Consider the following 24334-nt stretch of genomic DNA (forward strand, 5'->3'; position numbering starts at 1 on the left):
TAGTAAATGTGAAATTACTTTCGTATAATTCCTTCCCTTAGTTTAATTGCGTTGTAATTTTTCGTAATTAGTAAATCAAAGTTTAACTGTTTGAAAAGTGCAGTAAAGAATAAGTTATTGACTTTTCATTGATGTTGTTTTTTAATTATGCTTATGTATCAAGCTATTTCGCAAAAAGTAGAAATAAAGTGAAATATTTATCTGTTTTTAAAAACTTTATCAACTTTGCATCATTTTTGGCATAATTTTTTCTGGTGTTTTGAATTTTTGCGAAATAAGTTGTATTTATAATTGCAATTGGTAATAAAAATGCGTTAGATAAGTTAGGCATGAAGCACTAACTTTGTTGAGGTTTGGCTAAATTTGAAAAATCGGCAAATGTCAAATTTTCGAAGAACTGTAAAAAAACTAAATTTGTACTAGAGAGCTAAAAATTGGTATATGGGTAAAAAATAAAAAAACAACCATCTTTTGTCTTCACCGATTTTCGAAATTTCGAGCAATAACTGCTTTTCTGAACATTTTTTGGAAAAAATGTCAAATTGGACAGGGAAGAAAAATCACTTGATCGGTCATATGCATGTCATTTGGCATCATTTTTAAAGCACAACTTACTGGAGATATCAAAAGTTGCTTGAAGAGATGAACAGAAAAAACCCTTTTGATGCGGACTTTATGTGTGACACTGTATATGAAGATTTCTGAAAATTCAGTGACATTTTATAGCAGTAAAGCCGTAAAAACTTTTCATCAAAGTCTTTTGAAATATTAATTTTAATTTCTTCTGCACGATTTCCATTATAAATTAAAGTGGTGTCATCAGCAAATATTTGTTGTTCAAATAAATCTACTGTACCGAAGAATTAAAATATATAAGAAACAATGCCGGTCCAATTTTTTTAACGAATTATGTCGCGCATATAGACATATTGCTTTCTTATGGATGATTTATTTTGAAACCAATTATAAACCTATAAATACCTACCAAAATGAGAATTTGATATTTTTGAAAAAGGCTCTCATTTTTCTGAGCAACGAATACCTTTTCCTCTCAATGAATCAAACAAAAACTAACAGCATATCACTTTATTATCCAAAATACCTCCCCTGATAGTGATAGTTCGGATTGGAGTACAGCTCATCGAAATCACTCCCTGGCCGGTAATTGAAAACTTGGTGGTTGGCCCGATCATGGTATCTATCGCCATCCTCCTCGCAACAGCAACAACAATCGCAGCCAGAGCCGTTTTCTTCCTCTTTTATGGGAATGACTTTCTTCAAAAACACCGCAGTATGTGAGAGAGGCTTCCCAACTGAGTGCAGGGCACTAGAAACTTTGCTCAGCATTTGTTTCGGTTTCGACAGAACTCCTCCATGTTCATCGGTATTGTGGTGGCTATGCTTGCCTGTAGCAGAAAAGCCTGATAATCAGTTTCAGAAATGATATTTTTTTTTAAATGTTATAGATGACAAAAATTATATGTAGCTAAGTTGATAAGTCGACTATCATGAATAGAAGAGAATAGGATGAGACCTTTAGTCTAGTTCACATGTACTTTTTTTGTAACATTTTTCAGCCCTGTCCAAAAATTACGACCAAGAAGTCATTCGATTCGTATTTTTGCCTAGAAAGTTTAAGGAAAGGTCCGAAAACGCGCTGATAAAAATTACAATAGTTATAAACAATTGAATGAAAAAAAATGGGACTTTAAATTTTTCTTAATATCTCGAAAAATTTTCAAAATTTTGGAAATTTAAAAAGAGATTTGAAAAGATCAATTAATTTGCGTAAAAAAGTCACGACTCCCGAAACTGTATCTCGATTATTTATAATTTTTACAGAGCCCTGAAAATAGAGCCAAAACCAGGTAGTCTGGCTTCCGCGCGCCTTTCGTCACTCTGACGTAAAAACAAAAAATATTATTTAAACATATTAAATGTAAATATTGAGGAATGAAAAAAATCATGTAATCTGTTTTCTGCTTAAAATCTGTTTTTCCGTTAACCAGCTGTCGCACCCCTACGAACGACAAACCTCAGAAGTCGAAACTTGTGCGAGCTAAGGATTAACGAAGTCTTACCTTTTAACGTGAGATTCCTAACACGGGTTGGACGATAGTAAGTGAAGATCGATCGTTCAGACTAGGGCTTGAACCACCAACCAACACGGCAGTCAATTCGAGTGAGTGAACAAAGCACCCACGCCGAACCGCTTGGCTACCGACCGACCGACCGAATGTTGGAATACATCAATAAACAATAATCCTTAGTCAAAAAATGTTTATCCCAATTTTAACGTCAAACTTTTTCTGAATTGAAAGTTAATATAAAAATCCCTATAATTATTAAACTAAAACCCTGGCATTTTTTTCCTTTGGTGAAGTTATCCTTAATAGGCAAAAAAATAGATTACCGTTGCCAAAATAAAAAAATTGTTATTTTCAATTTTTTTATTGACAATTGAAAATTATAATTTTATAAAAAATACATTACAATTTTTTTTCTAATTTTACATTGTTTCAATGTCTCATGGCTAAAAACTAATTAATATTTTTTTTTTATTTTTTACAGCTATTGTTAATAAGTTTATTATAAACAAATACATTTTTTATGAGCAATTCGAAAAATTTTTTTTGCATTATGTTAATGGAAAAAAATCATGATTTTAAGAAAAAAAAAGTTTCTTGAAAAAATTTCTTTGTTGCTAAAAAATGCGTTTGTTAATTAACAATCGTTTTTTGCAACTAAATATTAAAATTGAGGAACCGTTTTTATTTAAATTATTAATTCAATTGTTCTTTAAGGTTTTGAAAAAACTTTTTTTTATTCTTTTTTTAATTGTTATAAACATTTTTTTTCAATACTTTGTTCTATAATAGAAGTAACTATGTGTTTTTTTTTAATTTTTCTATTTTTTATAAAACTTTCAATATTTTGATACCTGGATACTTGTCTTTTTCATTCGCTCCTTCGCTTTTATAATTATAATAACTTTCAAACTATTGCAGTTATGATAAATATGCTTCAAGTCTTATTTGTTCATTATGAATTTATTAACAACTCAAGCCTTTTACTAAAGTTGAGATATTAAGAAAAAACTAAAGCCCCATTTTTTTTCACTTAATTGTTTATAACTTTTGTAATTTATATCGGCGCGTTTTCGGACCTTTCCTTAAACTTTCTAGGCAAAAATACGAATCGAATGACACCTTGATCGTGATTTTTGGACAGAGCTGAAAAATGTCACCAAAAAGAGCTAAATCGAGTACATGTGAACAAGACTACTTGTAGTAAGTATTCCAGACTTCAATACGAGAATATCCGACTTGTTGTGTCCAGTCATATTCCTGTCATACTCTGATACAGCCCACGCAAATAATTATTGAAAGAGTCTATACCATGTGTTAGTTAATGTATAGTCTCGAATGCTTTAAAAAGTGTCAGAGATACCAGAGCCCATATTTTCCTATGAAGAATAATCTACTACATAGTTGACAGACCATGGTGAACAACACAAATATGTGACATGGGAAATAGGTCTACAGTGACGCATTTCAGAGAAATGATCTTCTCGAATTTTCGTTTGAACGGTAACGTTTTCTGACCTTCTCGGAAAAGTTTGTTCCCACTCCTGAAGGAGAAAGATCGAGAGTTGTGGAAATGAGGAGCTCTAGCTCCGATGTTACGGAAAGTGTAGTTGGGGGTTGTTTACACTGTAGTCTCAAGGTCGATTTCTTGGTTACTTCATGTTCCTCAAAGAGGTCCCACGAGTAACTAGAGGAGGTTCATCTCGGCAGAGCTCCGCATTACCCCGACAAGATTTTCTAAGACAAGAGGGTGCGCGGTATCTCGGAGATTCCTCTAGAAACACTTAGTAGGCTCAGGTGAAACATAGTTTCGGCAAGAATGGGATGAAGTCACCTTGGTAGATGCGTCCCCACCCGGCAGGGGGTGCTCTAACGATCCTCGCTGCACCAAGACACAAGTAAAGTGCTAGTACAACTATGTCTTCTTTCAAATCCATATTGCATCAGAGGTGAAATTGATTTGGATATTTTCTCCACAGATAATCAACATCACTTTTGCCATCGCGGATAGTATGCTTATGGCACTAAGATCCTCCAGGTTGTGAGGATCATTAGTTTCTGGTACTATCAGAGCTATCTCACGATTAAAAAAAATCTTGATAGGACAGTAATCGGTGATTTGAGAGAAAAAAAGAGGATTGCTAGAGAGCATCAAAGTATCATTTTAATATTCACACCAACACCCCTAGTGACATTAATTTTTCTCACAAAGTGTGTTTGAAACTGAAAATTGATCTCATACATAATGTTCTAACTGATTGAGAGACATTAAGGTAGCACATTTACAAAATATGATTGGTTTCATCGCGTTGTTGTTGTTTGATGTTCGCCTCAATTGAAACATTCTGTATTCTCCGCGAAACAACGTATGAGGGATGTGAAAATGGTGCTCCACGAAAAGAGGAGAAAATCAGTGGAGGATTTATATTTCAATCGACGGTCAAATGGAGTCAATTCAAGTACTATGGCTATGTCAGGTACGGGGAACACCCCTTCGTGATGCCGTTGTTTATTTACTCCTTTTTATATTTGAGACTTATATACAGCTTTTATCTATATTTAGTGAATAAACATTATTATTATTACTCTCAGCTAGACAAAGTGAGAAGATGCGTTTGGGTCGCTCTCAGGGAACCGTTTCATATTTTTATTGTAACTATTCTCAAGGAGCTGATCGATTTTTTTGTGGTGAACATTGTAAATAAATCAACACATCAAGATTTTGCAAATCGGAGAGGTAAGGAGAAAATTGAAAAAGTCATTCTGCTATATATACACTCACAAATCAATAGGTATATGTTGATTTCATCAATAACCATACAATTCAAAGACATTGTTTGAAAATTCTGTCAATTGGAATGAAGATTCTGATTCCAAAACCTCTTTAAAAGAAAAGATATTTTTATGCAACGCTATTATTCGTCGAATAAATTCAAATTCATTAAACACTACCAAATCCGAGCTGGTAAGCTGTAGTCGAATGGGATCTCATTATACTAAACGTTTCGTATGCTACTGCGGGAGACATAATCAGTGTTATGTGCGTAGTAGCAGGCGAAACGTTGGGTACTTCAAGTTTCATTCAACTACGGCCTATCAGCTCAAATTTTGTTTTTTTTATTCGGCTGTGAAAGCCTTTGTTCCTAATTTAAACATTCTCAATGAATTGATACTGGATGTTTTATAATTGTCATTCTTCGGAAAATTGAAAAAATCCAAATGAATTAAAATTCATTTCACTTATAAATATATATATTCTCTCGGAAATTACGAAGAAGTATTCATTGAAGATGATTGAGCCAAAACACATGAACAATATCGAATTGATATTTCACGGACAAGTTTTTCACCATTAATACAACCAGACAGAATTTGGGAAACAATCGACTTTTTCTTTCGAGTAAATGAGAATGTACTCGACGAGCTTGAAATAGCAAAAAACTCAATAATACTCACCAAAGAGCCCAGAGTGTTCATGCTCCATACCATCCCTCTTATGCAAGACATCTTTAATGTATTTGCCAGCTTGCTCAACTTCGTGAAGTTTGTCAAACAAAACATGGAAGGGTTCTTCAATTTTCTGTTTTCCGTGTTCCAATTTCGCTTTGAGTAGGTGCCTTTGGTGGTCTATTCCTCCTCCTAGGAAGTGCTTCATTTCTTTTTCTCTCTCTTTTTCCTTCTCCTTTCTGTCTCTCTCAAGACAATCTAGGAATTCCTTCCTTTCGTCGGTTGCTCCCCCAAAGAAATTTTCGTTGTGATACTTGTTGAGTTTTTCAAACAGATATCTGACAAAGTTGCTGCTAGCTCCCAGTCCAAGTAAATCCTTTTCTTTTTCTATGAGGTGTTTGAATCCTCGAACTAACTTTCCATCCATTTCTTCCGAACACTCCTCTGAATCTTCATGTTTGCCAAAAATTTTTTTGATTGCTGGTTTGATCTCCTTTCCTTTTTCTAGAACATGATCAACACCTCCAACAATTTTCTTTCCAGCTTCTATAGTACCCTTGACCAGAACAGCTCCCCCAATGAGTTTTTTTCCTTCTTCCAGAGTTTGTTTAAGAAGTTCTTCTTTCGCTTCCTTCTCTCCATGTTTCACAACGCGAGCAAGAAGGTGTTTAATAAAATCATGTTCATGTTCAATTTTATGATGTTTCATCAGTTTTTCCATAGTAGCTTTGAATCCACCAAATTTCAACGCTTCTTTAATGAATTCTTCAATATCCTCTTTCTTTCCGTGCTTCAAAACTTTTCCAAGAAGTCCTTCAATGAAATCATGTTCATGTTCGATTTTGTGGTGTTTCATAAGTTTTTCCATGGTGGTTTTGAAGTCATCAAATGTTTCTTCGATTTTCTTTTTTTTATGTTCATTTTCGTGATCTTTTTTCACTGTTTTGATAAAACCACCAAGTATTCTCCTGATCTTATTTTCTTTTCCTGTATCAAAATTTTCTTTACTTTCTTCTTCACTGTCTTCTTTTTCATGCTCGATAAATTTCTTCTTTGCTTTTTCTACAGCATGCTCTATACTTTTAACAATTTTTCTTCCTTTTTTCGTATCTTCAGTACTGTCTTCTTCGCTATCTTTTTTCTCGTGTTCAATTACTTTATTAATGAAATGTTTGACAACTCCATATTCTAATTTGTGTTTTGCCAGACCTTCAACAATTTTTTTACCCTTTCCAATCGAATCTTCGGTGAATTCTTCTTCCCTATCTTTTTTCTTATGTTCAGTTACTTTATCAATCAAATGTTTCACAGCTTTATATTCTAGTTTATGTTTTGCCAAATCTTCAACGATTTTCTTTCCTTTCTCAAATGCACCTTTCATGAATCCTCCTTCATCTTCTTCCTCGTCGTGCTTGAAAACCTTATCTTTAGCGTTTTCTATAATATGTCCCACACCTTCAATAATTTTTTTACCTTTTCCAATCGAATCTTCGGTACATTCTTCTTCGCTATCTTTTTTCTTGTGTTCAGTTACTTTATCAATCAAATGTTTCACAGCTTTATACTCCAGTGTATGTTTTGCCAAATCTTCAACGATTTTCTTTCCTTTCTCAAATGCACCTTTCATGAATCCTCCTTCATCTTCTTCCTCGTCATGCTTGAAAACCTTATCTTTAGCGTTTTCTTTAATATGTCCCACACCTTCAATAATTTTTTTACCTTTTCCAATCGAATCTTCGGTACATTCTTCTTCGCTATCTTTTTTCTTATGTTCAGTTACTTTATCAATCAAATGTTTCACAGCTTTATACTCCAGTGTATGTTTTGCCAAATCTTCAACGATTTTCTTTCCTTTCTCAAATGCACCTTTCATGAACCCTCCTTCATCTTTTTCCTCGTCATGCTTGAAAACCTTGTCTTTAGCGTTTTCTATAATATGTCCCACACCTTCAACAATTTTTTTACCTTTTCCAATCGAATCTTCGGTACATTCTTCTTCGCTATCTTTTTTCTTGTGTTCAGTTACTTTATCAATCAAATGTTTCACAGCTTTATATTCTAGTTTATATTTTGCCAAATCTTCAACGATTTTCTTTCCTTTCTCAAATGCACCTTTCATGAATCCTCCTTCATCTTCTTCTTCGTCATGCTTGAAAACCTTATCTTTAGCGTTTTCTATAATATGTCCCACACCTTCAACAATTTTTTTACCTTTTCCATTATCTTCAGTATATTCTTCTTCGCTATCTTTTTTCTTATGTTCAGTTACTTTATCAATCACATGTTTCACAGCTTTATACTCTAGTGTATGTTTTGCCAAATCTTCAACGATTTTCTTTCCTTTCTCAAATGCACCTTTCATGAATCCTCCTTCATCTTCTTCTTCGTCATGCTTGAAAACCTTATCTTTAGTGTTTTCTATAATATGTCCCACACCTTCAACAATTTTTTTACCTTTTCCAATGGAATCTTCGGTACATTCTTCTTCGCTATCTTTTTTCTTATGTTCAGTTACTTTATCAATCAAATGTTTCACAGCTTTATATTCTAGTTTATGTTTTGCCAAATCTTCAACGATTTTCTTTCCTTTCTCAAATGCACCTTTCATGAATCCTCCTTCATCTTCTTCCTCGTCATGCTTGAAAACCTTATCTTTAGCGTTTTCTATAATATGTCCCACACCTTCAACAATTTTTTTACCTTTTCCAATATCTTCAGTATATTCTTCTTCGCTTTCTTTTTTTCTATGTTCAGTTACTTTATCAATCAAATGTTTCACAGCTTTATACTCTAGTGTATGTTTTGCCAAATCTTCAACGATTTTCTTTCCTTTCTCAAATGCACCTTTCATGAATCCTCCTTCATCTTCTTTCACGTCATGCTTGAAAACCTTATCTTTAGCGTTTTCTATAATATGTCCCACACCTTCAACAATTTTTTTACCTTTTCCAATCGAATCTTCGGTACACTCTTCTTCGCTATCTTTTTTCTTATGTTCAGTTACTTTATCAATCAAATGTTTCACAGCTTTATACTCTAGTTTATGTTTTGCCAAATCTTCAACGATTTTCTTTCCTTTCATGAATCCTCCTTCATCTTCTTCCTCGTCATGCTTGAAAACCTTATCTTTAGCGTTTTCTATAATATGTCCCACACCTTTAACAAGTTTTTTACCTTTTCCAATATCTTCAGTAAATTCTTCTTCGCTATCTTTTTTCTTATGTTCAGTTACTTTATCAATCACATGTTTCACAGCTTTATACTCTAGTGTATGTTTTGCTAAATCTTCAATGGTTTTCTTTTCTTTCTCAAATGCACCTTTCATGAATCTTCCTTCATCTTCTTCTTCGTCATGCTTGAAAACCTTATCTTTAGCGTTTTCTATAATATGTCCCACACCTTCAACAATTTTTTTACCTTTTCCAATATCTTCAGTATATTCTTCTTCGCTATCTTTTTTCTTATGTTCAGTTACTTTATCAATCAAATGTTTCACAGCTTTATACTCTAGTGTATGTTTTGCTAAATCTTCAACGGTTTTCTTTCCTTTCTCAAATGCACCTTTCATGAATCCTCCTTCATCTTCTTCTTCGTCATGCTTGAAAACCTTATCTTTAGCGTTTTCTATAATATGTCCCACACCTTCAACAATTTTTTTACCTTTTCCAATCGAATCTTCGGTGCATTCTTCTTCGCTATCTTTTTTCTTGTGTTCAGTTACTTTATCAATCAAATGTTTCACAGCTTTATACTCTAGTGTATGTTTTGCCAAATCTTCAACGATTTTCTTTCCTTTCTCGAATGCACCTTTCATGAATCTTCCTTCATCTTCTTCCTCGTCATGCTTGAAAACCTTATCTTTAGCGTCTTCTATAATATGTCCCACACCTTCAACAATTTTTTTACCTTTTCCAATCGAATCTTCGGTGCATTCTTCTTCGCTATCTTTTTTCTTATTTTCAGTTACTTTATCAATCAAATGTTTCACAGCTTTATACTCCAGTGTATGTTTTGCTAAATCTTCAACGGTTTTCTTTCCTTTCTCAAATGCACCTTTCATGAACCCTCCTTCATCTTTTTCCTCGTCATGCTTGAAAACCTTGTCTTTAGCGTTTTCTATAATATGTCCCACACCTTCAACAATTTTTTTACCTTTTCCAATCGAATCTTCGGTACATTCTTCTTCGCTATCTTTTTTCTTGTGTTCAGTTACTTTATCAATCAAATGTTTCACAGCTTTATATTCTAGTTTATATTTTGCCAAATCTTCAACGATTTTCTTTCCTTTCTCAAATGCACCTTTCATGAATCCTCCTTCATCTTCTTCTTCGTCATGCTTGAAAACCTTATCTTTAGCGTTTTCTATAATATGTCCCACACCTTCAACAATTTTTTTACCTTTTCCAATCGAATCTTCGGTGCATTCTTCTTCGCTATCTTTTTTCTTGTGTTCAGTTACTTCATCAATCAAGTGTTTCACAACTTTGAATTCCAGTTTATGTTTTGCCAGATTTTTTACGTGGTCTTTGAAACTATCTATTTTTTCATCGAAATGGTTTTCTTTTTCTTTAATACCTCCAATGATTCTCTTTCCTTTCTCCAAGACATCTTTCAGGAGACCTTTCTTCTCTTCCTCTTCATCGTGTTTGAAAATTTTGTCATTTGCCTTATCTAAAACATGCTTCATATTTTCAACAAGGTTTTTTCTTTCTTTCATTGTATGATTTATTGATTTTACTTCAATTTCTTTCTTCTCGTGTTTTACCGTCTTCTCAAATAAATGTTTCACTGCCTTTCCTGCAACCAATTTATTTCCTGCCTCCATAATGTCTCCAATAATTTCCTTCCCTTTTTCTCTTGCATCCTTCATGAATTCTTTTTTATGTTCAGTTTCCTCGTGTTCTTCACTACTACATTCTTCGCTACTTTCTTTCCTTTTATTTTTCACCATTTTTTTAAATAAGTGTTCAATGAAATCGCCTTTATGTTCTATTTTGTGATGCTTCATCATTTTCTCCACGCTGTGTTTGAATTTGTCAAATTTTTTGTCATGTTCTTTCTCATTTTCCAGTGAATCCACCATTTCCTCCTTTTCGTGTTTTATAACTTTCCCAAATAAATGTTCGATGAAACTTTCGTCGTGTTCTATTTTATTGCTTTTCAGCAATTTCTCTATTTTCTGTTTGAAAATTTTAAATGTTTTGTGTTTCTTTCCTTCCTCATCTTTTGAATCTTCATCTTCTTTCTTGGCGTGTTTATAAACTTTTTCGAATACATGCTTAATGAAATCGGCTTCATGTTCTATTTTGTAAAGTTTCATTAATTTTTTCATCACAAGTTCAAATTCGTCAAAGGCTTTATGCATTTTGTTTTCTTCTTCTTCTTCCTGACTTTCACCTCTTTCACCTTCAACTTCCTTCTTCTCATGTTTTATAACTTTATGAATCGCATGTGTGATGAAACCACCCCCATAAAGTTTCGCCCCTTTTTGTGCTAAGTGTTTGAACGTTTCTTTGAGTTTATTTCCACTTTCGTCTTCATCCTCGCACAATTCTTCTTCGTTCTTCTTCTTGTGGTGATTGAATACCTTATCAAATACGTGTTTGATGAGATCGATGTCATGTTCTATTTCGTACAGTGTTTTTTCTTTTTCTATGATGTCCCTCAGACCATTGATTGCTTTCTCCTCACCATGCTTCAAACTTCCAACAAGCTCTTTACCTTTTTCCAAAGTTTCTTCTATGATACCATGTTCATCATCTCCTTCTTTGTGTTTGAAAACCTTTTTAAATACGTGTTTGATTATGTCTCCTTCCTTAGCTATGTCGTGTAGTTTCTTTTCCCTTTCTATCAGATGTTTAAAGCCTCCTATTAGTTTTTTATCATTTTCTACCTTTTCTGCATCCTCCTTCTCCTCATCTCTGAATACTCTCTTCAATTGGTCTTCAGTTGGATCACCTACATTTTTCATTTTCTGCAGTTTCTTGGTTTTTTCCACAAAATGCCATATTCCTTCAACTACTTTTCCTCCCTTCTCCTTCACGTCGTCGACAATATCTTCTTGGAATTCTTTCATTTGGTGCTTGGCTTTATCTGCTATAGGAAGTTTATTCTCCGTTTCTTTCGAACTTTCTTCATCTTCAGTTGTGTTGTGTTTCTTTAAAATACCATAAATTTTTTCGTTTATTTCGTCGATGTGCTTGAACATCCTTTTGCGATCTTCATCTTTCTCTTCATGCTTCTCTTTAATTTCATGAATTTTTTTTCCAACTGCTTTGAGCTCTGCCAAAAAACCTCTGATAGTCTTGTCACAGTCTTTCTCTTCTCCTACTGTTTCATCCAGTTTCTTTTCCATTTCTACCTCGTGACTCACATTCTCTCTAAGGTGCTCGCCACTGTCTTTGATGAGACCTAGAAAATGGGGTTTGTGGACCTCTTCACTTCCTGAGTTGTGTTTCTTCAAAATATCTTTTACAGATTTCGAAGCTTTTTTTCCAATATGTTCGAATATTTTTTGTTTGTTGTCTTCTTCGCTTTCACTGTCGTGTTTCTTCTCCATTTCGAATATTTTTGCTCCTATCAAGGTGACTTTTTCTAACAATTCTTTCACTTTCTCTATTTTGTCTGTCCCCTTTTCTTGTTCATATTTGTTTTTAAGTTCCAATAATTCTTTTACCAGGTCTATAGATTCGTGTTTTATGGCCTCCGCAGTCAAAAACTCCACGACCTTCCCTAGTTTCAATCCCTTTCCAACAAAATACTTCATGGTATCCTTTTTATCGTCTTCTTGGGATCCTTTGGGTTTGGTCATTTCCTTCAACAGAAGCGATAAAACTTTCCACTGTGCTGCAAGTTCTTCATGGTCACAATTGATTTCTATCTCTATCAAATTTTTCATTGTGTTGAACTTGTTAGATCCTGAAACAAAACATAGCAGCTTTCACTGTAAAACAAGCAACTAGTAGATAACATTTCATGTCTAATGTAGTATGTAGGTTTGAAGTCACATGATTGAATGACAAAATATCATGCAGTTTTGTAACTAGATATTTTATTACACAAGGATCTGTTCTGGGACTAGTTATATTCATTTCATATATGAATGATATCTGTGAAATCTTCTGGAATTGTTAAATTCAACTTTTGAAATTTTACCCAGGTAGGTTGCATGATGATACTTTGGAATCGACTACATCAAATTCCAGAAATATATTTATCGAGAATGAAAAACTATGACTTGCGTCAAAATGTGAATTTGTAGCCTCATTTTCAGGTGGGTGCCTGAATTTCAATCAATGACATAAATTTCAGGAAAAATTACTCAAAATAGGATTTCCAACAAGAATTGACTAAAATTTCAAGTGTACAGATCTATTATTGAATCTCATTTATAGTTTTATATACATAAAACATCCACTATACAGTTTATAATGGGTACTTCGTGACAAATGAAGCTCCAGATAAGTGTGCAATTTCAATTGAAAAAAATATAAAATTTTAATTCATGCAATTTAGGAAATAGACATATTGGAAATGTTTTTTAATTTCTTGACCTCAAGAGTTCATTTATTGAATGAATTTTCATTGTTACCTACTTGGAAAATTTTCTCAAAATTTTGAGAAAGAGAGAATCGTATACTGTCTGTTCAATAATTACTCTTTCCAGTGACAAATGTATGGAGAATTCAACAATAAAGCTACACAGTGTATAAAAGCCAAATGGAATTGATTCATTATTTCGGTTAAGGTACATATTTTAACAAAATCCCCAAACACGTGAAAGTTAAATTATAATTTGGCATACCTCAACGGAAAAATACTACCAATACCTTCTACTCACGTCGAATGAAGGACAGGTACAACCCCTAATTTTTAAATAAGAAGTATAGGCTTGTGATGAGATATTGATAATGAGAAAGCAAGCAAAAATCATAGTAATGTTTTTTTTTAAATGGTATACTTTAATAAACTGTAAAAAAATTCCGTGGCAAAGTTGTTTTAAAACACCTTGTCAACTTTTGTATGTTACGACATTAGATGTCAGTGAAGTTCGTTAACTTCAAGTCTGACAAATGATTAGATTAACGGAAATGCATATAATAACAATTTTACAAATGATTGATTACGGCGATAAAACCCGAACACAGCAGGAAGTAGCTCGCCTATTTCATGAGAAAATTCCTAATTTACTGCCCATATCTCAAGGAACAACAAGCACAATAAGCAGATAAAAAAAGCAGTCAATGCAATGAGTGATGAACTCAAATTAGATGTGATGCTTGAGTTTGAGGAAAGCCCACATACATCGAGTAGACAGGCATCCACTACATTCAATGTTGACCATACATCGATGGTAAACATATTGAAAGAAAACAAAAATGATACCTACTCAAGAGCTCATGGAAAACGATTTTGATAGAAGAACTTATTTTTGTGAGCAAATGATGCGAATTTTGGATAACAATATCATCCAATTAGAAGACGTTATGTGTTCTGATGAGTGTACTTTGTTTCTACATTGAGGTCAACTTGAATGGCGATATTTATTTGGCTTTACTTCAAAATGATGTCATTCCAAATTTAGCAAATTTTACCCTGATCCAAGAAACCCTCAAGTTCCAGTGAATACGATATTGTTTCAGCAGGATGGACCACCATCACATTGTCAAGTTAATATCCGGCAATACTTCGGTACATTTCCCAATCAATGGATAGGGAGGCGAGGATCGATTGAATGGCCAGCGCGATCACCTGATCTTTCATCATTAGATTTTTTTATGGGGATATGTAAAGAGCAATGTGTACAAAACTGAACCTTCACATTTGAATGACCTAAAATAACGAAAAACGCTTGCGATTAGGTCGGTCACGCCTGATATGTTATACAGGGCTTTTCATGATGAGCGTTAATTAGCCGTTTCTGACAAACTATTCAACGGATCAACCTGAAAATTTCACAGTATGCATAAATCAATATGACCTACACGTCTAAAATATTTCAGACGAAGCGGCGTTGTCGCTTCTACTATAAAGTAGCGGCTTCTTTGATTTTTTAAATGGAACCTCCCGTATATAAAATCATATTATGATTCATTATCACTTTGTCAACAAATTCATATACTAGTTCCCCATATCTATCTATTACCGTTTAGAAGATATAAATTAATTTCGATACTTTTTGTACCAAACATGAACTTTTATAAATGCTGATAATCTTGAACTCTCTTGCACTAAAACGATCAAATTTGAAATGGAGTGGAGTGATACTATGAGGATCTTCACTCCGAGTCATATTTTCATTTGCCTTATACAGGGTCTTCAAAAAATGCAGATACTTTGATCTCATGAAAAAATGAGTGGAACTCAATTTTTAAATGGAACACCCTGTATATTTCAACATTTTTGAGCTCTACATCCAATTTTAGATTAACTTTGTTCAGATAATACTATTTCTATTTTGAATCGTTTTCGAGATAAACTGTTTCAAACAAAAACTGACGTAGTTTTCTTGCTCGTTTTTTTGAATTCATCACTTATTTTGGATATTCATCATTTTTTTTATACTTAGTAATATTTCTTTTTGATCCAGTTTTTTAACTGTCTCAGATCAGTCAATTTGAAATTGGTATGTACCTTCCTTAGAAAAAGTTACAATTTATATACATTGAGGAATTGGTCTATAACGTACAACAGTACACATTGATATTTTTCAATAGTGTGCTTTGGAAAAATAAATAAACCAATTATTTAACGTCAGACTTTCGTTGGTGGTTTTGACTGATTGTGATATCTATCAATTATAATAGAATAATGTCAAGATTAGGTTACAGTAATGAAGATTTCTTGAATTTATTAATAATTTATGGTGAGTGCAATAGAATTGCAAGTAGAACATGCCGATATCCACAACTTCCGAAACCGAATAATAATGTGATAAATCGACTACTAAAAAACTGTAGGTTGAATGGAACCTTCCGTCCAAAAATCATTCGTAAGAATACTAAAGTGGATGATGATGACAATGGTGTAACAGTTTTGGGATACTTTCATGCATTTCCAAATGCTTCTCTACACGAGGCTGAAAGGGAGATAGGTATACCCTACGTGACAATTTGTCGAATTCTTAATAAGCATAAATGGCATCCCTATAAGTTCCACCGTGTCCAACATTTGAAAGAGACTGATTTACCTCGTAGAGTGGAATTCTTTGAATTGAATGGTCAATTTCCTTGACAATATCATATGGACAGATGAGGCCAAATTCACAAAAAATGGAGTTTTCAATAGACACAACAGTCTTTATTGGGCGCCAGAAAATCCCCATGTTGTCCGCCAAAGGGGTTTTCAAGAAAGATGACAATTCAATGTATTTTGTGCCATAAAGAATGAGTCAATTTTTTATATCGAGTTTTATGATGATAATTTGAATGCATCAAAATATGAAGATTTACTGAGGAATGGAATTCAAATGATTTTAAATAATAGACCAGGAAGAGAAAGTGTATGGTACCAAATGGATGGTGCTCCACCCCATAATTCTCATTCAGTCAGCGAAGCTTTAACCGAAATCTTCGAAGACAGATGGATTGGTAATAATGGACCTTTTCGTTGGCCTCCTAGAACACCAGACGGCAATCCATTAGATTATTTCGTGTGGGGTTTCATTAAAAATATGGTTTACTCTACTCCAATAACTGCAATGAAAGATATGAAATCGAGAGTTACAACTGCTTTCAATAGTTTGACTCCAGACTTAATCAGAAGCGCTACACATGACAATCTTTTGAAGAGATTACATGTTTGTTTAAGTAGAGGTGATGTGTTTGAACATATTCTGAAATACACTGACAATTAAATTAACTCATTAATTTATGGGTTTATTATTTTCAGTTCGTGTTTCAGCGTTAATAAAACTATTGTTTGAAGAAAAGTTTCATTCGATGGTTGAGGAGTATCTTTTCATTGTATTATCTGTGACTAATTGAGAAACATCAAACGAAATCTGTTTTACAAAAATGAGTGATGAACAAGGAAACCATGTCAATTTCCGTTTGAAACAGTTTATCTCGAAAACGGTTTAAAATAGAAATAGTATTATCTGAACAAAGTTAACCTGAAATTAGATGTAGAGCTCAAAAATGTTGAAATATACAGAGTGTTCCATTTGAAAAAATTGAGTTCCACTCATTTTTTCATGAGATCAAAGTATCTGCATTTTTTGAAGACCCTGTATGAGGCAAATGAAAATATGACTCGGAGTGAAGATCCTCATAGTATCACTCCACTCCATTTCAAATTTGATTGTTTTAGTGCAAGAGAGTTCAAGATTATCAGCATTTATGAAAGTTCATGTTTGGTAAAAAAAATATCGAAATTAATTTTTATCTTCCGAACGGTAATAGATAGGTATAGAGAAATAGTATATGAATTTGTTGACAAAGTGATAATGAATCATAATATGATATTCTACTTTATAGTAGAAGCGACAACGCTGCTTCGTCTAAAATATTTTAGGCGTGTAGGTCATATTGACTTATGCATACTGTGGAATTTTCAGGTTGATCTGTTGAATAGTTTACCAAACGGCTAATTAACGCTCATCATGAAAAGCCCTGTAGAATGTTAGAAAACAGTTTTATTTCAGATTGGGATATTACCAAGACGTTCGCGGTGAACATTTCAAACATCTACTTCGGTAACATCCATAGTTCTTTTTTTATATTCTACATTTCATTACGTTCTGCATTACATTTTAGTTTTTGAGTGTATTCTATCGAATTTTATCGGTAACCACATGATTTTTATTTATTTTATCCTAATTGTTTCAATTTCAATAAACTTGAAAGCGATAACATTTTTGAATAGAGAATGAAGAGACCTTTCTAACGATAAATCACAAACCTATACTTCCTATTTGAAAAATTGGGGATTGTACCACTCACTGACAGAACCTTCACCAATCAGGGCCAGGAAAAATGGTCTTCCTCAACTTCATCGAATCCCGAGCACACAATGTTTATGCTCACAGAATTAATCGACTTTTGCTACAAGTACAATGATCTAAATGGCGCTCTTTTTGAATAAATTGTATAAGTATTCACTGAGATATTACAGTTCAAAGTAAAGTCATAAAAATGGACAAAACTTTTTAAACAACCTCATATTTTACCAAAACGTTTCTTAATATACATTAAACCATAAGTATTGCATTGATGAAAAAAAAATAAAAAACTCTGTACACTCACTATTTCAAATGATTAAATCTTACAAAAATCCATATTTACCATATGCCGAAATGATATTGTTTCCGCTGCCCTTTGAATTTCCTTCCACTTTCTTTTCATCCATGGCTTTTTTAATCAAATGTTTTCCCTTGTGTATCAAGTGCCCCGTTATTTCCGCATCTTTTACTTTTTCTGAAATCAAGAACGTATACGTTTTCTCTACAAGTTCATTTTTGCCAATATTGGACACAAAAAAATACATGGAGTTCCAAAATGGATTACCAATTTTTCAGGTTGTTTAAAATATCGATTCAAAAAACTGTAGCGTAATAGGTATGCCAGAAAGTCATATTCTTTAGGAATATATGTTTATGTAAAATTTCTTTTTGAAATTAGAAAAATTCCACTATGAAATATTACCATTAATGACCACCCTGAAGAAAAACTTCCATTTCCCTTCCATGCAAGTTTTCCATGTTATTTTTTCAATATCACTGAACTTGGATTCCATCTAACAACGGTGGAGAATATGTTTTGTATACGTACCTATAACTTTGTGGAAATTTTCTCCTCCATGGTGTCCAGTATCGCCCGAGAAATTATCTCCCGTCGACCCAGAATCGTGTTTCTCTCCTGATAATTTTTCTGCATCAAGTACAGGTGCAGCTAAATGTTTCAAAGTCCATTTATCTAACGATCTTTTATCAATTATTCTTGCGGCTAAAAAAATGTTAATGTTATATTCATACTGTATAACTGCAACGAATCCTTGGATTTCTATGGATTTGTTTCATTAAGACCTTTAGACATACTCTCAATTTAATGCACTCCCTTCTACCAAAGGATATTTCACCAATGTTGAATTATTATGTTCCTTTCAAATGTTCTTGGACAGTCAAGCGGCGATTGAAGCTCTTGGCTCCTACCGAGCAATGTCTAAATTGGTAGCAAATTGCCAAAAATGACTTCTCAATAGAAAGACGTAACAGACTGTCTCTGGTCTCGATTCCTGGCCATACTGGCCTAGAAGGCAATGAGGCTGCTGACTCCCTGGAACACCAGGACTTCTGGCAGAATCTTCCACTCAAAGACGTTTTTTCACCCTTCGTGGCTCGATACCAAACAGTTGTTGGACTACAGTAGGGATCAACTATGGTGTCTAATAGGCCTTCTTACAGGTCACTGTCATTTAAATCATCATATGCAGAGACTCGGACTGTCGGAAGACAGTCCGAGGAAAATGATGAAACAGCAGAGCACATACTTTGTGCCTGCCCCGCTGGGGACCGAATCAGGTTTTTAGAGTTCGGCAGAGCCGTATCTCTACCATCTGACCTGAAAGACCACTCACCATACAAACTAAACGGCTTCGTTAAGAAGCTGGGTTTATTTTGTTGAGTGTGAATAGGTGTGAGCCACAATAAACCCTTGCGGGTTGCGGTGGAGGGTCGAATAGACTCACTCACTTTGGACCTAACTTTACCTAACCTCTTTCAAAAAACTACTTTTATGTTTTTCAATTCTTTTTGAAATATTACCCCCGTATGACCAATGCAGGAAACGGGACAAATCAACTCATGTACAGATATTTCCTCAACAGATTTTCCATGGATCGTGAATTTGAAACGCTACTTCCAAACTTTTTTTAGCAACAAGCAACAAGTCGATGTCCCATTATGTTTGTCCTTGCTTCATTGTGTATCATACTGTTAACATAGCTAGTTATTCAAGGAGGAATTATTAAACATTTTCTTCGAACGTTTTCATGCCGGCATTGTTATACGAGGTCTATTCAAAAAATATACTCCCCTCCCCTCGTCACACCTTTCCATACGTTTTATCCATTAATCGAAGCAGCGCTGGAAGTCTTTTTTGGTGAGGGCCTTCAGGAGCTCTGACTCGAATCGGGTTTCTTTCAAGGCAGATTTTACCTTCGGAAACAAAAGTCGCATGGTGCTAAATCTGGCGCATGTTCGAGCACTGGAGTGCGTTCATCGGCCAAATATCGCATCACAGATAGCGCGTTATGGGCATGTGCGTTGTCTTGGTGCAAAATCCACGAGTTGTTCATCCACAACTCGGGCCGTTTCTTAAGAACTCGTTCTCGCAGTGTTGCCAAAACTGACAAATAGTAACTCTGGTTGACAGTCTGACCCTATGGAACCCATTGAGTCATCACGATACCGTTAATGTCGAAAAATACGATCAACATTGCCCTGAATTTTGATTTGGATATCCTTGCTCTCTCGGGTCTCACTGAAGCGCTTACACTACTCAAAAACACGCGCACGAGATAGAGAATGGTCCCCATAGGCCTCTTGCAACAATTTATAGTACACACTCAGTGGCTGGAGAAAAAACAACTGCTACTGCACACATACTATAATGGTGACGAAAACGTGTTTTGTTACGTAAATAGAGAAGATTTCCAGATACCCAACGCCTTACTCGTTTTCCCCCCACCCCTCTAGAGCGCTCTCTAGGCGCCCAGTCTCGTTATTTAATAGCCGGACCTCGTATATACGAAATTTTAGCTTCGTAGGACTTACCAGTACGGAGAAACGGAGATGAATGAGTGAGTGACATTCGAATAGATGGTAATTTGAGTTCAATTTATATCTGCACGTCAAGTAAGTGAAAAGTACAAAGAAATAAGTAAATCATTCGATATTTTTCCAATTACAAAAGATAAAAAGTATCCCGTAATCCTGAATATTCGTTGATTGGTTTGTTTTTTGCCAGATTTTCATAATGACCAGTCAATTTTCAAAGTTACAGTAAATAACTCAGTGAATAGGGTTCTGCAAAAATTAAGAAATCTAAAGAAATGCACTTTGAACGTTCAAGCCAGTCTTGGATATACCTACACAGTAAGTTGAATGTACTGACGCCTATCAGAAAACAACTACTCCCCTGGCTAATACCACGAAGGGCGTTGGATTATATCCGACAGGTGTCAGTGCAGGAATCTTCACAGAAAATTTCCTGCATATGCAATTAGCAATGCAACTGAAAGAGTCGATCTTGAATTTTGGAACGGTCACACTTGCAGACCGGTTTCGAGCTCATTAGCCACTCGTAAGTGCAAGATAGTGGCCAATATCACCCTAAAGTCAAATTCCATAATTGAAAATCGGAATTATTTCAGAGTATTTCATTCCTCTTCCTTAGTTAGAGCGAACAACAAAATGTCACTCCATCTAGTGGACGAGGTACTAACTAACCATATTCGAAATGTCGGATATGCAGTTGGTTAGTACCTCGTCCACTAGATGGAGTGACATTTTTTATGTTCGCTTAAACTTAAGACGAGGAATCAAACACTGAAAGAATATAAATTTTCAATTCCATACCCTTTCGGCTGATAATAATTTTCAATTATGGAATATCATTGACTTTAGGTCGATGATGGCCACTATCTAGCACTGACGAGTAGCTAATGAGCCCGAAACCGGTCTGCAAGTGTGCCCTTTCCAAAAATGTAGATCGACCTTTCAGTTGTATTGCTAATTGCATATGCAGGATACTTTCTGTGAAGATTCACTCGCTGACGTCTGTCGAATATAATCTGACGCCCTTCGTGGTATTAACCAGGGGAGTAGTTGTTTTCTGATGGGGGTCAGTTTATTGAACCTACTGTGTAGGTGTATCCAAGACTAGCTCGAACGTTTATAGTTAATTTCTTTATATTTGTTTACTGCCAGTCTTCAAGCCCACTGACTAATAAGAAAAAAAATTAAGAATACTAAAATGAACAATGATCTCGATTTTCAAAGGAAGAATCAGATGCACATAATATGTTAATCCAAACTCATGTTTTATCATTATCACTCACCACTATAAAAACTGGTTAGGGCTATCAATAGAACCCACACTCGAAAAAGGTGGTTGAACGAGTACATCTCAAAAGGAAGAGAAACACCAATTAAGTTAGCAACTTCAGTTCTGCCGTATTTATCTAATAATCATGAACAAAAGAATTTTCGAATATCGTTTGTTTATATTTCCGTTACACCACAGCCTGCGGGGCTATTCCAAAATTGTATCGAAAAAGAATATTTTGGTTAGTAATTTCGTGAAGCAAGCACGTGGTTGTTTCTTTAGGTTACAAGACGTGGTTGTTTGGAAAAACAATCGATACTCGTTCATCAACAATTTTTATTCAACATATCTGTTGTTCTTCCGCATATTAGAATTTGTTAATAACACTGGTGACTTCCTGGTTGTCAATTTCCATTTAAACTTATGTTTCACTAGAAATGGGAGATTCGAAATTCAAATTCAATTCAAATTTATTAACAAATTTACACTATAGAATGAATGTCTATAAATATTTTTTTAAATGTTAGTACAAGCATATTTCATCACAGTCTGCTGAGTATAATCACTTGTGTTTGACTGATTTTATCGAAAAATGAAGATTATGTCGACTGCTAATAGGTATTATTCATAAAAAAAATAATGAATTGAAATGAAGAAATATATCAATCAACATATTTGTTCAACTGAGGTGTTTTCTGGTTCGAAACAATGTTCCAAGCTTTTGGTAAGCAGCCTTTGCAATTCCAGTGACATGACTGTGCCAAGACATGTTGGTGACCATTTTAACCCCCAAAAAACTTTTCGAAGAAGAAAGCGGAATTGTCTGACCTGACATTATACAGGGTGTAACATAAGTACGTTAAAATATTCAAGTGAGGTATTCCTGAGACAATTTTAAGAAAAAAAGTATATATGAACTTGTGTCCGGACATCAATTCATATTACTTTCTGAGGTTTTATTCAATTTTAGAGTGCAATTGAATTTTTGAAAATAATTTTTTTCGGTTCCGAAGAATATATTTTTATTCCATCCATCAAATTTTGGTTGATATTTTCAACTACACGAAAATGTTATGAATTTAGATCTCGTGATATTAAGTGTCAATTTCAGCCTTTGATATGGTCTCATCCCAGTTATATCCATCTACTACTAATATAGTGTCATCTGCATATGAATATAGATTACCATCAAAAAACAAGAACACGTCCTGAAACCGTGCCTTGAGGAACACAATACTTTGTTACTTGGAGTTTTCTCTTATATTCATTTATTTTTACGAACTGTTTTGTGTTTCTTTAGTAACTCCGAAAAATTTCAAGGCAAACACCTTCTATTCCGAAATGTGTTAGTTTCTCGAGAATTTTAGAGTGAGATATAGCATCAAAAGCTTTTCTTATATCTGAAAATATTCCAATGATCCAATATCATGAGTCCTTGAATATCTTCAGGAAACGATATATTGAAAAATTAATAGGTACAATAGTTTCTGAATTGTGAAAAACTGAAACAAACCAAAAAAAGGATATGTAAGTTATCATAAAAAAACATCGGACAGATGAGAAAATTCGTAATGAGACATTTCTGCATCGATTGTTTTTATAATCAGTAGATTCAGACTTTTTTTTATCACGCAACATGCGTGATGAAAAAAGGTTGCAATTGCATTGGTTTTATTTCACACAGTTAACCACTTTGAAAGTTGAGGTCGTATTTTGTCCATATCAAAATTAAAATCAATAGTCATTGATACAATTTTGTTTGAGTGATTTAAATCAATGATCATTATTATCAATTATAAGCTGATGACAAAAATAATGAAAGTATACATTAAGTCAAGTATCTCCACAAAAAATATTGTACTGACGAAATCAAAATGATACTGTTATACAGTTACAAAAATTTTGACATTTGCAGTAAGTGACATAAAACAAACTAGCGATGTTACAAAAAATAATAACAATCTTTCCAAACATACCTACTTTCAAACATCCACAATCTTCCGTATTCAACTTCCTATTCCGGTAAGAAGTTCTTCTTTCTTCAACTAAGATGCACGTGAATGTGTTTTCTCGCTCATGCAACAAAATGCAGACAGCTTCTCCAGATTTTTTTTCCATTCCTTATTTTCGGACATCGAATTTTTCGTGTTATTCCAGTGTGACATGTGCATGGAATTTTCTATAAATAAGTTTCTAGTTTATTTGGATTCTTTCGAAATCTTGCATTTTATACGTTCTCATATCGTTCGAAAGTTTTTCGAATATTCCAGATTTTGAACTCAGTGGATCCCCAGAAACTTTTCTGTTGTACTACTCATGCTGTAATTAGATTATTATCAAAAAATCATAGAAGGCCTTGAGAGAAGAAAAATTATCTTTTTGATAAGAAGAACATTGTCACCTTTCCAAAGATGGAATCTCATTCGAGAGGACATTATCAAAAGGTGATTCTATCTATCATTAAATGTCTAGTCACAACGAACTGATACATGAGAAAACACAGGATTCTTTTTCAAGTTTATGAATCACTTTGAAAGAATAAACATTCTCAAAAATTCTACAAGTGCCTGATATAATATTTCATAATTTCATCAGACGAGTCAGGAAATCAACGTTAATGTGTAGATAATAGACAGTCAGGACGTAAATGGTATCCCGTCCGCCCCCCTCTCAACTTTCGAACTGGGCAAGATATCAGAGTCTGGCAAAATTTTTGTAAAATGTTCAGTACTTTTTGATTCAAAAGCTAATAGT

General features: G+C 34.0%; 2 protein-coding genes across 3 annotated transcripts in view; one reads left to right on the forward strand and one right to left on the reverse strand.

Annotated features, from left to right (window-relative positions):
- LOC111502988 (neuroglobin) overlaps positions 1 to 24334 on the forward strand; it is a 122660-nt gene that overhangs the window by 73342 nt on the left and 24984 nt on the right. The window lies entirely within an intron of this gene.
- On the reverse strand, positions 1072 to 23835 carry LOC111502983 (uncharacterized). Of its 2 annotated transcripts, none has more exons than XM_074182128.1 (5): positions 23557 to 23835; positions 18305 to 18478; positions 17819 to 17950; positions 5544 to 12452; positions 1072 to 1406 (listed from the first exon to the last, which is right to left on the reverse strand). In XM_074182128.1, the coding sequence occupies exons 1-5, from the start codon at positions 23696 to 23698 to the stop codon at positions 1090 to 1092; spliced, it is 7674 nt and encodes a 2557-aa protein (XP_074038229.1). In that variant the 5' UTR covers positions 23699 to 23835; the 3' UTR covers positions 1072 to 1089. The 2 variants fall into 2 exon arrangements, with proteins under 2 accessions (XP_074038229.1, XP_023012943.2); XM_023157175.2 differs by lacking the exon at positions 23557 to 23835 and adding an exon at positions 21594 to 21672.

Source organism: Leptinotarsa decemlineata, unplaced genomic scaffold, assembly GCF_025532065.1.
Source record: "Leptinotarsa decemlineata unplaced genomic scaffold, Ldec_3_MD MMD2_tig00026328_RagTag_RagTag, whole genome shotgun sequence".
NCBI lineage: Eukaryota > Metazoa > Arthropoda > Insecta > Coleoptera > Chrysomelidae > Leptinotarsa > Leptinotarsa decemlineata.

Bases quoted from the DNA above. Each gene is read 5' to 3' on its own strand.
- LOC111502983 (XM_074182128.1), bottom strand. From the start codon at position 23,698: ATGGAAAAAAAATCTGGAGAAGCTGTCTGCATTTTGTTGCATGAGCGA. The intron at 17,951-18,304 runs GTACGTATACAA...TCTTGATTTCAG, and splicing joins AAATTTCCACAAAGTTATAG to AAAAAGTAAAAGATGCGGAA. The intron at 1,407-5,543 runs GTGAGTATTATT...TTTCTGCTACAG, and splicing joins TGAACACTCTGGGCTCTTTG to GCAAGCATAGCCACCACAAT.